Raw genomic sequence first — 14,622 nt, 5'->3', positions numbered from 1 at the left:
TAAGAAATGCTCTGCATTTAAAAGTCCAGCGCTAATGCTAAAGTTGAAAAGACACCCTGCTTGGGAGAGGTCACCACAGCCGCCACATTTTCTAGAAGCCATTATGGCACCGCTGCGAGTGGATCCCCCACTCGCAGCGAAGAAGACAGTGACCTCTTCTTCTCGGTGATAACAAGCACTGACTCGTTATCTAAGTTCGCCAAAATGCTAGATTATTCAGTGCAGGAATAACACTCATTGTTGCGCGAACCGAACAGCACACGTGTAGCATTTCCAGCTTTCAAATTTGTTCATTTCTTGTGTATTTTGTTGCTGCAGCTTTGTAGTGGCGCTATTCTTACCTTTTTGATGAACTTGTTTCTTTGGTTTATTTTTTTTGTTACTACAGCTTGTAATATAGGCGTGTGTATGCGTAAAGTCGTATAATTATTTGTGTCTTTGACTGCATATGTTCTTTTTTCTTCTTTCTCATGAAGCAAGCCTGCAGATTCACACGTTTCTTGTAAGCACATTATGTACGCCCTCCTGCTATGCTCTCGAATGGGAGTGGCAGTATTGTAAATAAATAAATAAAACATATGACTACTATTACTAGCACCGAAGCTATGCAATTAAGTGTGTCTACTGAAGTTGTATCTAGACTCGTTGTACAGTGCGCGTCAGGCTTGTCTAGGGCAAGCGAGCGCGCGGCTTTTGAGCATGCTGATAGTGGCTGATCTGCTGATAGTGGCTGGGTTGGAGATATCTTGCCATTGCGCGTGCGTGGATCTCGGACACGGCTCGGGTCGGTCGTCTTATAGCATGGGCCTCTCAAACTTAGAGACGCCACGCACCACAATGGGCGCTTTTATTCTGAAGTGCCAGTCGTAGGGGGTGACACGAGGTAAGCGCGTAATTTGACGCCACGCATTATCAGTTCAGCCGTCACTTAAACGCACACAAGTTTGACAGAAAGATCTGCAGTGCGTTCTTGTTGCGTGCTTTTCGTTTGCTAAACATGAGATTCAGAAGATAGCGGAGGTCGTCTTCTAGCATTGCGTAACCGCCTGATGGGTTATTGCACCACGTCGAACGACGCGTCTATCTGGCCTGTCAACGCTCCTGGCTGCCACAGTGAAAAACAATCGCCCCTCGAGGGTGGTGACGTCTGCAAACTCGAGCGGCACATGCGAAACGAAGACCGGCCTGACCCTGTCCGAGATCGGCGCACGCGCAATGGCAAGCTATCTCTAACCCAGCCGCTATCAGCAGATGTCGCCCGCACGCTCCCAAGCCACGCGCTCGCTTGCCCTAGACAAGCCTGACGCGCACTGTACACTTGCAACCAAGGGTCTGGTTTCTCGCAAAAAGATGGGGTGCCAATTGGCTCTTGCATCGCGCCAGGGCTATGGCACCTATGCCTTGCGCGTGGCGAAAGAGAGGTGCAAAATTCGTTGAAGGCATACCAGGTGTCTAAGTGTTTTCGTTATGTTGACGATTTTTTTAGTGTGCCTTGCATCCAGCAGCAACTTTCATGACGTTTTGATAGGTATTTTGAAGATGTTTAAGGCTGCTCAATGTGGTTTCCAGTTTACATATGAACTTCCTTACAATGACTGCTTGCAATTTTTAGCTCTTAGCCTCGAAAAAAATTCTGAACACACTTGCTGGTCCTATCGCACCCGGTCAGAAAAGGGCTTACCCCCTTTCGACTCCCCATGTAAAGCTAATCAAGCGTGGAATCGCGTTTTCGTGTCTTTCGAACGCGGTCAAGAAATCCTGCCCCCATTGTATCACGGAAAGCCTTAGCTTCGAAGTCAACCGGCTAAATATAAGTGGCTATCGAGACGCGTTGCTATTAAAAAGTTCCGAGAACGGTCGTCAAAGGAAAGGTGTAGAAGTAGGAGGTGTGAAAGAACGCATGCCACCTGCCGTCTTGCAATAAGCTCACGCCGTTTCCCACAGGTTAAAAAAAGTCGGGGAAAAGCATAGAGTACCCATTTGCTTTCACTGCACCTTTAAAGATCGGTGGCCTTTGTAAGGCTCTGAAGCTCAGAAAAGAAAATGGAGCATCTAAGGCAAAATGCAAGCTTCGGCACATGCGCAAATTTGTAAATTGCGCGGAGAGTGTTGTATATAAGATACCTTTGTCTTGCGGTCGTTTCTACATCGGACAATCAGGCCGATGTATCAACGAAAGACTGCGTGAACATGGCCTGCCAACAGGTCAGCACACTGGGAAATCTGGCAGCACACCGTGCGAGGTGCAAGTGAGAAGTCGCGTTTGACAAAACCACCATTTTCTTCCGCGCTAAAGACAAAATGTCCCGTAAGATATACGAAACGTTTTCCATGATATCAGGACATGAAGGTGAACGTGTGAGCACCCCTTCGATTGCGCTTACCCAGCGTGAGATTCAGTTTCAGAATCATCTTTTTAACGACAGCACGTGGACTGGCTTCGACCACCGCTATCTTTTTATCTTTATATTTCACCCGTCTACTTCCCTTTCCCATCTATCTGGAATTTCTTGTTGCATTCTGTGTCGTTCTATATATAATTGAAAAGACAATGAGTATATAAAATATGCATGAAAACTTACTCGGGTTCTAATGGGATTTCATCCCCGGTCTCTAAGAGCCTCAGCCAACTAAGGTAACTACAGCACTAGCCCTGTACCGTGCCAGGATGTCCAAATGAGTGCCGCATGAAACGTCGACGCGACGGCACCGCAAACACTACACTGCAGTGAAGAAGCCTTCGATAATCACTGGCTTTTTTCTTCAAATGACTGAAAATCTTAAGTGTGACATCAATTTTTTCGTTTAAACTGAAAATAATATAATTGTTTTATGCTGCATCACAGAAGTCCCAGCAGAGCTTCCGCTCTCAAAATCTGCGCCCGAGTTGCCGTGAAGTCCTTCATTTCAGAAAGTGTTACCCTAACTGCAGATTGGTCGCATTACAACGAATTTTGCCGGAGAAGCTCTGTCTGTTTTGTTCAACATAACCCTGGCTAAAAAAAAAAAAAACAAAAAACTTGTGCTTTACCTAAAGGTTTATTGTTTTTTTTTTCAACCGATCACATGCGTAGGTGAAGGTACGAACAAGGCGAACACCGCAAGCGAGGGCAAGCGAGAGGAACGAGCCTCGAAGGGCACTGTCCGGAGGATTATCAGGTGGTGATGGGCGCGACCCAAAGAACCATACAAAGTTCAAGCCCAAGTCATCAAAAAATCCAGCCGGGCTTTCGCCTTCCCATTCCTAGAACGTTCAAAGCATTTGGCGCAATTGTGTTGTAATACCTTTATTTTCGTTATGTTTAATTTTTAATCGCTTTCCAACTGCTCTTCCCGGAGCACTTTGGGCCCGACTCAACAATACGACATAACCCGCCAATTTCTACAGACTGTACCCATTCATTCGTAAACTTGAATTTCACAATTGTAATTTCAAAGCACCTTTTCTGGACGGGCTGTAAATTATTCCTAGGAGACTTTCAATCATTGTATGGCACCTTCTACGACAGGGAAGATTCATTTTCCCTTCGAATGAGTATCTTACGCGTGCGTCCTTCGATGCATTCTTGCCGTCTCCTACTGACCGTCGAACAATCAACTGTGGGTGGAAATCATCCTCCAAGCTCGAGGTAAATTATTACAATTTTTCATTTTCTTTAAGTTCTTTATGGTAGCCAACGCCTTTATGGTAGCCAATTTTCTTTATGGTAGCCAACGCCTCAGAGAAAGATGGCATTCCAACACACATAGAAGAGAGCACGAAGACCGCGTTCTTGAAAACTGTCTTCCTAGTGATGTAGTTACGAACACCTCTCTCGTCTGCTCCGTTCGAATTCATGCATCCATTCAGTAGTGTGAAGTGCTCAGAGGTACAATGCGAAACTAATGGAGAAACACGGCTGCGATAAATAATGATGCCTTTAAGGCTGACAGAAGAACCCAGAATCTTAGTTAATCACTCCGTCTATCGACACGTGGAGTGCAGATTGCCTTTCACAAAGCACACCATCCGAAAAAAAAACGTCGAAGCAGCAAACGTTTTGCAAGATTAGCATGTTTGGTTCTCTGGTTTTGTTTGCTCTTTCTTCAGAAGAAATACAATAGCTTTTAAGGCATGGCGAACGCGGAAGAATTATTTCCACCTCTACCAGTTTCACCGAAATCTCAGGGAAGCAGCACAGTTTCGCTGTAGTTGTTCCTCGATGCTTTAAAAAGTACGCAATGAGCAGGGTTCGCGCTCTCTTCAATATCAGCTACGAATGGAAGAAAGCCTGAAAATTCCAGGTTAAAGGGCAAATATTTGTTTCTGCTACGATAATGTCAAAGTTCTTCAGCAAAAACAACAAAAGAAAAAGTTTCGCCAAGCTTGCACTAGTGAAGGCCGGAGTAACTGCAGAGTTGGTGGCCGCTCTCCCTTGCGGGTCCGATTCCCGGCCGCGGTGGTCGCTTTTCTGATGAAAACGAAAAGCAAAAAACGCCCGTGTGTTCGAGATTTCGGCGCGCGTTGGAGATCCCCAGGTGACCGAAATTATTCTGGAGCCCTCCCCTACGGCGCACCTCATCGCCTGTGTAGTGTCTGCGCGTTGAAGCCACACAATCAATCAATCAATCAATCAATCAATCAATCAATCAATCAATCAATCAATCAATCAATCAATCAATCAATCAATCAATCAATCAATCAATCAATCAATCAATCAATCAATCAATCAATCAATCAATCAATCAATCAATCAATCAATCTCCAGCCTATCTACGCCCACTACAGAGTGCAGGCCTCTCCCATTAATCTCCAGTTATCCCGGTCCTGTGCTAACTGCGACAAATTTATCCCCGCGAACTTCTTGATCTCATCTGCCCATCTAACTTTCTGCCGCCCCCTGCAACGCTTGCCTTCTCTAGGGATCCACTCTGTTACCCTTAATGACCAACGGTTATCTTGCCTTTACATTACATGCCCTCCCCCGCCCATTTCTTCTTCTCAATATCTATTAATATGTCCTTAACACGCATTTGTTCCCTGAACAACTCCGCTCTCTTCTGGTCCCTTAATGTTACACCTATCATCTTCCGTTTCATTGCTCGCTGAGCCGTCCTCAATTTAAGTTGAATCCTTTTAGTTACCCTCCAACTTTCTGCCCCGTAGGTGAGTACCGGTAAGATGCAGCTGTCATACACTTTCTTCTTCAGAACCATAGTAGGCTGCCATTAATTGTCTGAGAATGCCTGCGGAAAGCACTCCGCCTCATTTTTATCCTTCTAATTATTCTGCCTCATGTTTGAGATCCCGGGTCACAGCTTGGCCTAAGTAGATATATTCGCTCACCACTCCCACTGCCTCGCAACCTATCTCAAACCACTGTGCTCTCACGAAATTATTGATCATTCAAACATTGCGGAATCAAGGGGTAAACGAACATTACGGCCACGTAAAAAACGTGGCCGTATTTGTACTGTTTATGCTTATTTGGATAGGAAAAAAGGCGCTTTGTAAGCGCCTTTTACCGACACCTGAAATTTTCGCTTCACGGGCGTTTGTGAAGCGGCAGATTCCGTCCTCAAAAGAAGATGCGGGGACAGGTACAATTACTGTCCGAATTTCATTTTTATATGCAGAATTTGTGAAATTCAAAGCCAAATTGCATAAACCTCAAGTAACGGACCTAGGTCGTCACTATGCCACTGACCACCCAAGTCGACTGTAAGGTAGTATTCAAATAGAAGTATACCGGGCAGCTCAGTTGACCGCTAAAATTACGCAATAGCAAACTTATGTAACCGTAAATACGCGTAGGTTCTCCCACTTCGTAAAAAAAGAAAGAGGGTCCAGTTCAGCCCGAAGTTGCGGGAGCGGCGCTGGCTATCACCCCTTACCCCAGGGGACACTTCCATTCACCAAAGTTCAAAAGGATTAAAGTATTTTAGACGGACCTGCAGCGCTATCGGTAGAGCATCTGACGCGCCAAGCAGAAGTTTCGCATTCGAATCCCAAAAGGAGAAAAATTTTTAAGCATGATTGTCTTTCTTGGATTACTTAAACCTTTCTTGAACTTTTAACCTTTCTGTGTACTTACGTTGCATGAGACTGAAACGGAGAGATATGCTGCAACATATTTTTTACCATTCAGAAATTTTGTTTTTCCATGAAAAAGACACGGCGTACTTCGCCTAATGTATTTCGAAACGGTAGGAAAAGCCGAAAATGAAGAAATACACACGCTCCGTGAGGGCCCCGAAATCATGACCTTCGGATGACATGTCGGGTGTTTTTCCAACATAGGTCCGACGGTCTGTATTCAGTGCTATGCTCCGGTGTATTGATGTGAACCCAAGTATATCACAGGTTCGGAAGGGGGAAGGGGGGCGGGGAAACAAGCTCTCTACAACCTTTTGAAGTGCAGGAGACCTTTTAGCACCCATGCTGTGACTCGAGCGTCTACGTCTACAACTTGTGAGGAGCTGTCGACTAGAAGGTGTTAGATTCAGCGCGCCTCTACCCTGTGCGCACGTAGTGCAAGTTAGTGCAGTGGAGCGGAGTTTTTTGCGTGCTGCAGTGAAACCATCTCTTTCCGCACTGGGGTCAGGTCTCAGCAAAACGGAGACGGCATGCAAGCACCCTCACCAGTAGATGAGTCATGACGCGGCTGCTTCAGGAACCGGCGGAATCCAGTTCTAGCGCGGCGTGTTCCGGCACCGTCAGTTAGAAGCCTACCTTCCACTCTATCCGGCACACGTGTCCGGCTAACACCAAAACTGTGGAGGATGTTCTTGTGTGGTTGCACTTTTGTCGCACCGTCCGCAAAGCGCTGGAAATGTGTGGTTTGTTGGTACTCGTGTTTGTAAATTCTAGTCCTCCGGTAGGCCGGGTTAGTTCACCTAAGGCTCTCGTAAGGGCATTCGTCTGCCCGAGTCATGCTGTAAACTCGCCAGCAGGCTGCTGTTTCTCTATCATCGCTTCTCTCGTATCACCGTGCATTAAACAGGTTTTGCTTTCGGCTCTTCGTCGTTCGAAACGGAGGCAGCTCTCCCTCTTGCTTGCCGCTTGTTTATCACTGTACTACGATATGACAAATGCGACGGAGCTCTGTTCGGCAACGCCGTAGCCAACGTTAGTCCTTCGTCTATGTAACAAGGACAACCCTCTTGTGTTGCCTGTGACACCAAGACTGCAGGAACCGAGTTTCTGCAATGCAAGTTGCTGTATACAAGAATTGGAAATGAGAGATTGACTAAAATAACGCACAGAGAAAAGTTAGCACGCATAATATATGTTGATGAAAGTCACCATTACAGCCCGAGTAGCTGTAATCCAGTTCCCCGCACGCAATTGACGAAGCAAGATTGTTTTGTCCCGAAGATGACACTAGGAACTCGGAATTAGAAACTAGAAACTTGGAATCGGGTATAGTTTTGTTTGCTGATACCGGCATAAGCAGTTTTTTTCCTTTGGATGACAAGACATTTCCAATTTATAAATTTTTGCGCTGTGCCCAGGAGATGAGCAGTACCAGGAAAATTCTGCGGAACGGCTTCGGCAAAGGACAAGCCATTGCCAAGCAATGGCTTGGCAAAAGTTGCAGTTCATATGGCGGATTCACAAGATATTTTCTCGGTCATCTATGCACAAACAGCATACAAAAAGAGTCTTTCGAGCCCTCCGGATACATTCGGCCCGCAAATAGGATACGACTGATCGCCTTCTTCACTACACGTTGCGCTCCCTCATACTTTTCAACGCATTTCGTTACCCGTCCCCACCCCCCCTCCCCTTATGGATGTCAGTGGATAATTAATAAACTTGCTTCACGGCATGAACTCGTACGCGGATGCTCACCTCTGGTTAGCTGTCGTGCCGTGTCCGGTAAGCTGTTGTGTGCAGGCCTTTTCAAGAAGAGCCATTTGGCCGACTTACCAATGCGCACAAATGTTCGTGCCCCCTTCACCATTTGTCTCCCATAGTATGTAACTACGGCAAGCGACTTTACGTAAATCATTTTCAGAGGCGCCTAATTTTTCTCGCAAGGCAAGTCAGCGAAGTCTAACGTCTGTCAGGATTAATTCAGTACAGCGCATATTTGTTGCGTCAAACGAAGAAGCGAAACTAACCTATGGGTCAATATATAGCTGCGCGACCTTCTTCAAGTCTCCTAAAAGAAAACAGCGAGGGTAGAGACAACCTAGGAATTGGTTGTACCTGTTTTTCTTTTAGACCTTGTCTTTTTTGCGCCTTATTTTCTCCAAGTACGTTGCACCATCTCGCCAATATCAAGCGTCTCTTGTTTTAGAAATGTGTTTTTGAGAGGTATGAAATATGCGTCAAGCTGTTTTGCGCCCTATTTTCTTCAAGTACGTTGCACAATCTCGCCAATATCAAGCTCCTGCTGCTTTGGAAGGGCGTTTTCGCGCGGTATGGGGAATGCGTAAAGCTTTTTTGCGCCTTATGTTCTTCAAATACGTTGCAACACCCCGCCAATACAAAGCTTCTGCTACTTCAGAAGTGTTTTCGCGAGGTATGAGAAATGCGTAAAGCATTGTGTGCATTGTTTCCGTATCCCTGATGTATTTTTTATATATTCGCGTCTTTCTTGTGCTGGCACACCTCCCTTGAATCTTTATAATCTCTTTACTTCGTAGGTAACGCCAATTAAGTAGCCTTCGTTAAATTTCTCCGATCAGCTATCGGATGGTACAATGTTTTTTCGTAGGTAGAAATAAATTGGACTTGTTTGAAAAATAGAGCGTTGCAGTGATCAATTATTTTCCAAAGCTATGGGAACATTGTCTTTAGTTTACCTTTGAAAGTTCCTGCCTACGAATAAGTACGAGGTCTGTTAGAAAAGTATCCGACCTTTGGACGCAGAAAAAAAACTGGCATAACTGGAGCACTGGAAACCTAATCACCCTCAAAAGAAGTCTCATTGAGACTCCACACACTTCTCCCAGCAGTGCTGAAATTGTTGGAAGAATTCCGAGAAGGCCTCTTTCGGAATCGAGTTTAGCTCAGCTGTCGTTGCAGCCGGAATGTCCTCTCTTGTCTGGAATCGCGCTCCTTTCAATGACCTCTTGATTTTGGGAAACAGTCACCATTCGCAGGGGATCATATCAGGAGAGGAAGGAACCTGCCGAACTACAGGAGCCTGGTTTTTCGCAAGAAAAGTCTGAATCAAATGCGAAGAATGTGCAGGAGCATTGTCGTGATGGAGGAGGAAATTTCCTGTTGACCTCAACTCTAGTCTCTTGCGCCGAACAGCATCACGTAGGCGACGGAGGACAGCCCTGATGTACTCTTTGGTGATTGTTTGACCCTGTGGTGCGTACTCGTGTGCTCCACACCGGGGGAGTCAAAGAAAGCAGTCAGCGTCGCTTTGACGTTGCTGCGCACTTGGCGGGCCATCTTTTGTCTTGGTGAACTGGGGTGCTTCGACTGTGACGACTGGGATTTGGTTTCCGGGTCGTACCCGTACACCCTAGACTCGTCACCAGTGATTATGGTGTTCATGAAGTCTGCGTCACTATTTGTGGAATCCAGCATGTCCGGTGAGACTTCAACATGAAGTTGATTTTGCCCCACCGTGAGCAGCTTCGCCACGAATTTGGCTGCAGCTGTATTCATGGTCAAATATTTGGTCATAATGGAATGTGCCGAAAAACTACGCTCATCTTCCCATGAGGGAACCCTGGTGTGATGCGGCGCATCGAGGGGTTCAATTGGTGTTTCCGTTGGGTTGATTCTCTAAATCGGGTGAAACATGTTGTGAACGCGTATGATGAATTTCCATCACATGCGAGTGTTCTCATACGCGGGAAGATGGGCGAACCACTGCAGCGCGATATCCGCTTTATATTCACAGCGCTTGAAGGAGAGGAGACAACGGCGGAGAGCCGCGCATGTGGGCACTTGCGCACACCGCGTGTCGCCGGGCGACGGGAGCGGAGCGAAGCGAGCGAAGCGCGCGCACGCAGCTGTTGTTTATGATAATGAAATGGAGTGAGAGTGTTGCGTACAGCTGTTGCGCACAACTGTCGGAGAGAAGAACAGAGGAGGGATGCGGACGGACGGCGCGACAACGACGACGCAGGAGGGACATGCCTCAGAGCAAGAGATGCGTCGCATCTAAAAATGCTGATGCCCACCTCTTCCGCAATTTCTAGGACAGTCACACGACGGTCCCGCAATAACACAGCATTCACTTCGGTAATGGTTCAGGATTCACTGGTCATTTCGGCATGTCGATGGCCGACCGGAGCGTAGCTCGTGTTCCACCGATGTGCGGCAGTCTTTAAACCGGTCGTACCACTCTTTAATCTGTATGCTGCTCATAGCATCGTTACCAAAACCCGTTTCAATCTTGCCAATGGTTTCCACTTGGCTGTCGCCCAGTTTCTGGCAAAATTTGATGCAGTAGCGCTGCCGTAGTCTCTCCGTTAAAACAACCGACGAGAGCACTGTACACTAACTCACTCAAACGCTGCGTCCCAGCGACGGATGCTATCGGCAGGCGGGAAAAAGTTCACGCATACGGACGATGGTTCAAGGTCGGCTCATGCAAGCGCGCTTGTTTCATTTCCATCAGGTGTATGCAAAAAAATAAGGGCAAATACTTTTCTAACAGACCTCGTATGTTGCGCAGTTCACTTTTTCCAAACAACAAGACTCCGCTAATATTGACAAAAGGACTGCACGCAATGAAATTTGCGCAATGATAGTGACCCGACGGTGAAAACGACCTAACACCTTGAACTCGGCGGTCGCCGCGAGGCACGGGGTCCTGAGGGCTCGCCATTTTTAAGTGCAATGCACTTCTTAAGCGACCCTGAACCTGCGTCCACCGGCGATGTCCGCGCACGTGGAGATGGGCGCGCGCAGCCTGGCCGCTGACATGGCACATACCCACGTGGGGGATTGGCCAGGAATCTCCTCGTCTTCCTTGGCAACGGGGGAAGATGGGCGCGCGCTGCCTGGCCGCTGACATGGCACACACCCACGTGGGGGATTGGCCAAGAATCGGGCGTGAGAAGGGCTAATGCACCTGCTTAAAGGAGTACTGACACGAAATTTCAAAGCTGAGATCCGCTCTAGCAATCAAGTACAACAACACAAATAGGTGTCTGTGAATAAATGCATCTTTCTTTCTTTGTAGTTGTGTGTGTGTGTCTGTGATCTCTCTTTCGCGAACATTACCGAACCGCGCAAATTCAACTCCTGCATTCGCACTTTCACATTCTTCCCCTCGGGGAAATTCGGGGAATTTTTCGTACAGTATTCCCGTAAAGTTTATAATTGTTTTGAGTAGATTCACACCAGACATTGATGTAAACGCTCTTTATACTTGTATACCTGTATACGAGGGGTGACCACTTCATACTGGCGAACATAGTTGTCGTGATATGAAAGGGAAGCATTTTGTTTGCCTTACTGATCGCGACCGTACCCAGAACTCAATGCACAAAAGCCAAATTAGTACAATTGGAGAACACATGATGATGATTAGTTTCCCCGAAGGCGGATCAAGCGCCTGAAAAGGAAAAAAATTACACCATCTTCTCGTAGGGGAACCCTGAGTAGTATGCAAAACAGCCATGAGGTCGATTCAAGTGCCCATAAGTTTTCAGTTCGTCGTTTCCGTTAGGTTGAGGTACATAGCTACCGTTATATTTACAGCTTGGGTCCCATGGTAACTACCACACTTTTCACTTACCGGAACTACGAAATTGGAAATTGCGGTGAGCCCATGGCTGTTTCGCATACTACTCAGGGTTCCCCTACGGGAAGATGGTGTAATTTTATTAGATGAGACGTGGCTATGTCCCTTCGTTGTCGTTGTTGCACCGTCCACACCCCCACTGCGCATGCTCGGCTTGCTGAACGCCCGGTGGTGTCTTACCCTTTAATGGCTCCTGGAGCGACAGTGTTACCGGTGTCTTGCTGGGCCGGCCCGAGATGAGCCGAGTATGCGCAGAAGGGGTGTGGACGGCGCAACAACGACATTGATTGATTGATTGATTGATTGTTGGGGTTTAACGCGCCGACGCAACGCAGGCGATGAGGCGCGCCGTAGTGGAGGGCTCCGGATTAATTTTGACCACCTGGGGATCTTTAACGTGCGCCGAAATCTCGCACACACGGGCATTTTTGCTTTTCGCCTCCATCAGAAAAGCGGCCGCCGTGGCCGGGAATCGAACCCGCGACCTCGTGCTCAGCAGCGCAACGCCTTAGCCACGGAGCCACCACGGCGGGTCGCAACAACGACAAGGGAGGGACATAGCCCCGACCATGAGATGCGGGAGCGACAGTGTTGCCGGTGTCTTCCTGGACCGGCACGAGATGAACACGCTTCCCCTTAAAGGGCTCCTGGAGCGGCAGTGTTTCCGGTGGCTTCCTGGGCCGGTGGATGGATGGACGGCGGATGGCGGAAGACGGACGACGGAGCCGAGAGCAAGAGATGCTTTGCATCTAAAAGAAACTTTCCGCGGTTAGAATCAAACCTGGGTCCTTCGCGTTGTGAAGCCGATGTCTGTATGGCTGCTCCATTGCGACAAAGTCGAAGCAGTTGGATTTCGTCTTTTGACTCACGTTGCATGGAACTTCTAAATAACCAATTAAATATAAAACTTCCTTTATATAGGCAAATACTTCACATTGTTGAATGCTTTCGACAATGGGACGCGACGTGTAGTGCGCTCGAAGCATTGTTCCTTCCGTTGATCGGTAAATAGATACACATAAAAAATTATGGTCACAAAATGCGTCCGCTGCGTTATCTAAAGTACCGTAAATATTGGTGTGGAATGAATGCAACTACAACCACCATGCCAAAAATATAGTTAGAGAAGTCAAAACTGAAACGAAGGCTGCCACCAGATGCAGTGAGAGAGCGTGTTTAGTATTGTTTAAGAATTGTCGTTTAGGTATTTAAAAGGCAATGGCTCAGAAGACGTCCACATGTATACATTACGTTTAGAGGTCGGGAACTTGCGGGTTTTTTTGCAGAAAGAACGCCAAAGAGAGTTGTGCCAATTCCATTTGCCATTCACAATGTTTGACGTCGCAGATCCTGGTTCGGCAAAAAGCTTGGGTGGAAAAACCCGTGTTCCCGCATCTGTCATTTTTATTTAATAAGGCTGCTGCTGCTTCCGGAAGCCACATCACTGTGACCACAAAACCGCAATCTAGCTATATAGGCAAGGTTGTTTTGTCGCCTAAATTTCCCTCTAAGATATTGTCACGAAGCCAAAGACGACGCGGTTGCCTTGAAGAAAAAACAAGTTTATTTGAGCGATCTTGCGCTCCCCTAACAACTCAAAGAATACAGGGGCGGAGAAGAAGCGGCTTCTGCTCTGCGGGAAGTTATCTCTCGGCGCGGGTGTTCCTCGAACTGTCAAATTTCATCCAGAACAATGTAGATAAGAGAAGGTTATTCTAGGCTGGTAACGTTAGTTCGAAACACTCTCCCTGTCAAAGCAGATAACACCTACGGCACAAAGAATGGAACGGCGCTTCACTGGGCCCACGGATAACGCAGATAACAGAGCCCGGCGCAGCTGGTCGGCAAAAATAAAACATAAATAAACCCAATGCATGGTTCGCGGCAGTATACAAATGCATACTACCCCAATGCACCTGCAGTTTGTAAACCGGAATCCCACGGTAAGAACATTTCTGTATTCCTGTTAAATCAGCACATTCAGTCACCAGAGTAGAATCACGGATCGTAGTCAGTGCATAATTCACGCAGCGATGAACAAAGCGACGTTCTTGTAGAAATTGACGTCTCATGAAACGAATTCGTGCTCCCCGATGGACGAGGCGGAAGCATAAGTGACGAATAAGTAGTCAATAAACTGGCACACACAGCCATCCGAGCGTTGGTGAAGGAAATTCCGCGGCGTATTGCGCTCCATGAATTTATCTGGGGTGCTCCTGTTTTAAGAAGCATTAAAATAGTTCGACAACACTGTCTATGAGACAAGAACTGTTTAGGATAGTTACTTACCCTTTCCATGTGCGAGAACCGACACATTTAAGAAAAGGAAACGGACAACACGGGCGCAGTTGTTGTCCGTTTCCTTCTCCGAAGTTTATGTGTTTTCGCGCAGTTTCTCACTATGAATAGTTATCAGCTCGCTCAGTTAGTCTTTCTTCTAACACTTTCTCTATCAGCGAAGATTGCCTGTGCGGATGTGAAAGATAAAAATGCGTGTTCGCATACAACGCAGTATAAAATAGATAGCACGGCCACGTGTTGGGAACAAACCTAAATGAAGAAATAAAAGGGTATGGTTCGCGCCATTATTAAAGTCGGCTTCCCGACGACTTCAGCGTACATTTTACCAGACCCCATAATGGTCTATCCCACCTTCAGACGAGTGAGAAATTACGTGACTCAGCTACTCTAGATACCTCGGAAATACGTTTCCCTTGGCGAAGTTACTGTGAATTAGGTTCACGCCAGATACGTAGAAAGAGGGGCCAGCATCCATTCGCCGGGGCAGAACACCCAAGAAATTACCCCAAACAAACGATCGCTGTCTTTGACCTTTGCAATCTCACGCTCGCTTCCCAGCAGCTGCAAGATAAATTTCGCTCGGCTCTGTCCTTATAGCGAATCGTTTTGAGCGCCG

The 14,622-nt window shown here is 47.0% G+C and overlaps 1 protein-coding gene across 1 annotated transcript; it reads right to left on the bottom strand.

The window, feature by feature from the left end:
* Positions 1–9,229: 9,229 nt before the first annotated feature.
* Positions 9,230–14,003, bottom strand: LOC144160057 (histone-lysine N-methyltransferase SETMAR-like). Its single transcript, XM_077691675.1, is given in 4 exon segments — positions 9,230–9,654; positions 10,125–10,212; positions 10,214–10,453; positions 13,995–14,003. Coding segments are annotated over 4 exon segments (762 nt in total).
* Positions 14,004–14,622: the final 619 nt, after the last annotated feature.

This window comes from Haemaphysalis longicornis, unplaced genomic scaffold (assembly GCF_048455015.1).
Source record: "Haemaphysalis longicornis isolate Haplotype H1 unplaced genomic scaffold, Haemaphysalis longicornis Haplotype H1 scaffold_10, whole genome shotgun sequence".
NCBI lineage: Eukaryota > Metazoa > Arthropoda > Arachnida > Ixodida > Ixodidae > Haemaphysalis > Haemaphysalis longicornis.
Note: the sequence above shows the minus strand (reverse complement) of the source record. Positions and strands in the feature narration are given on the sequence as shown.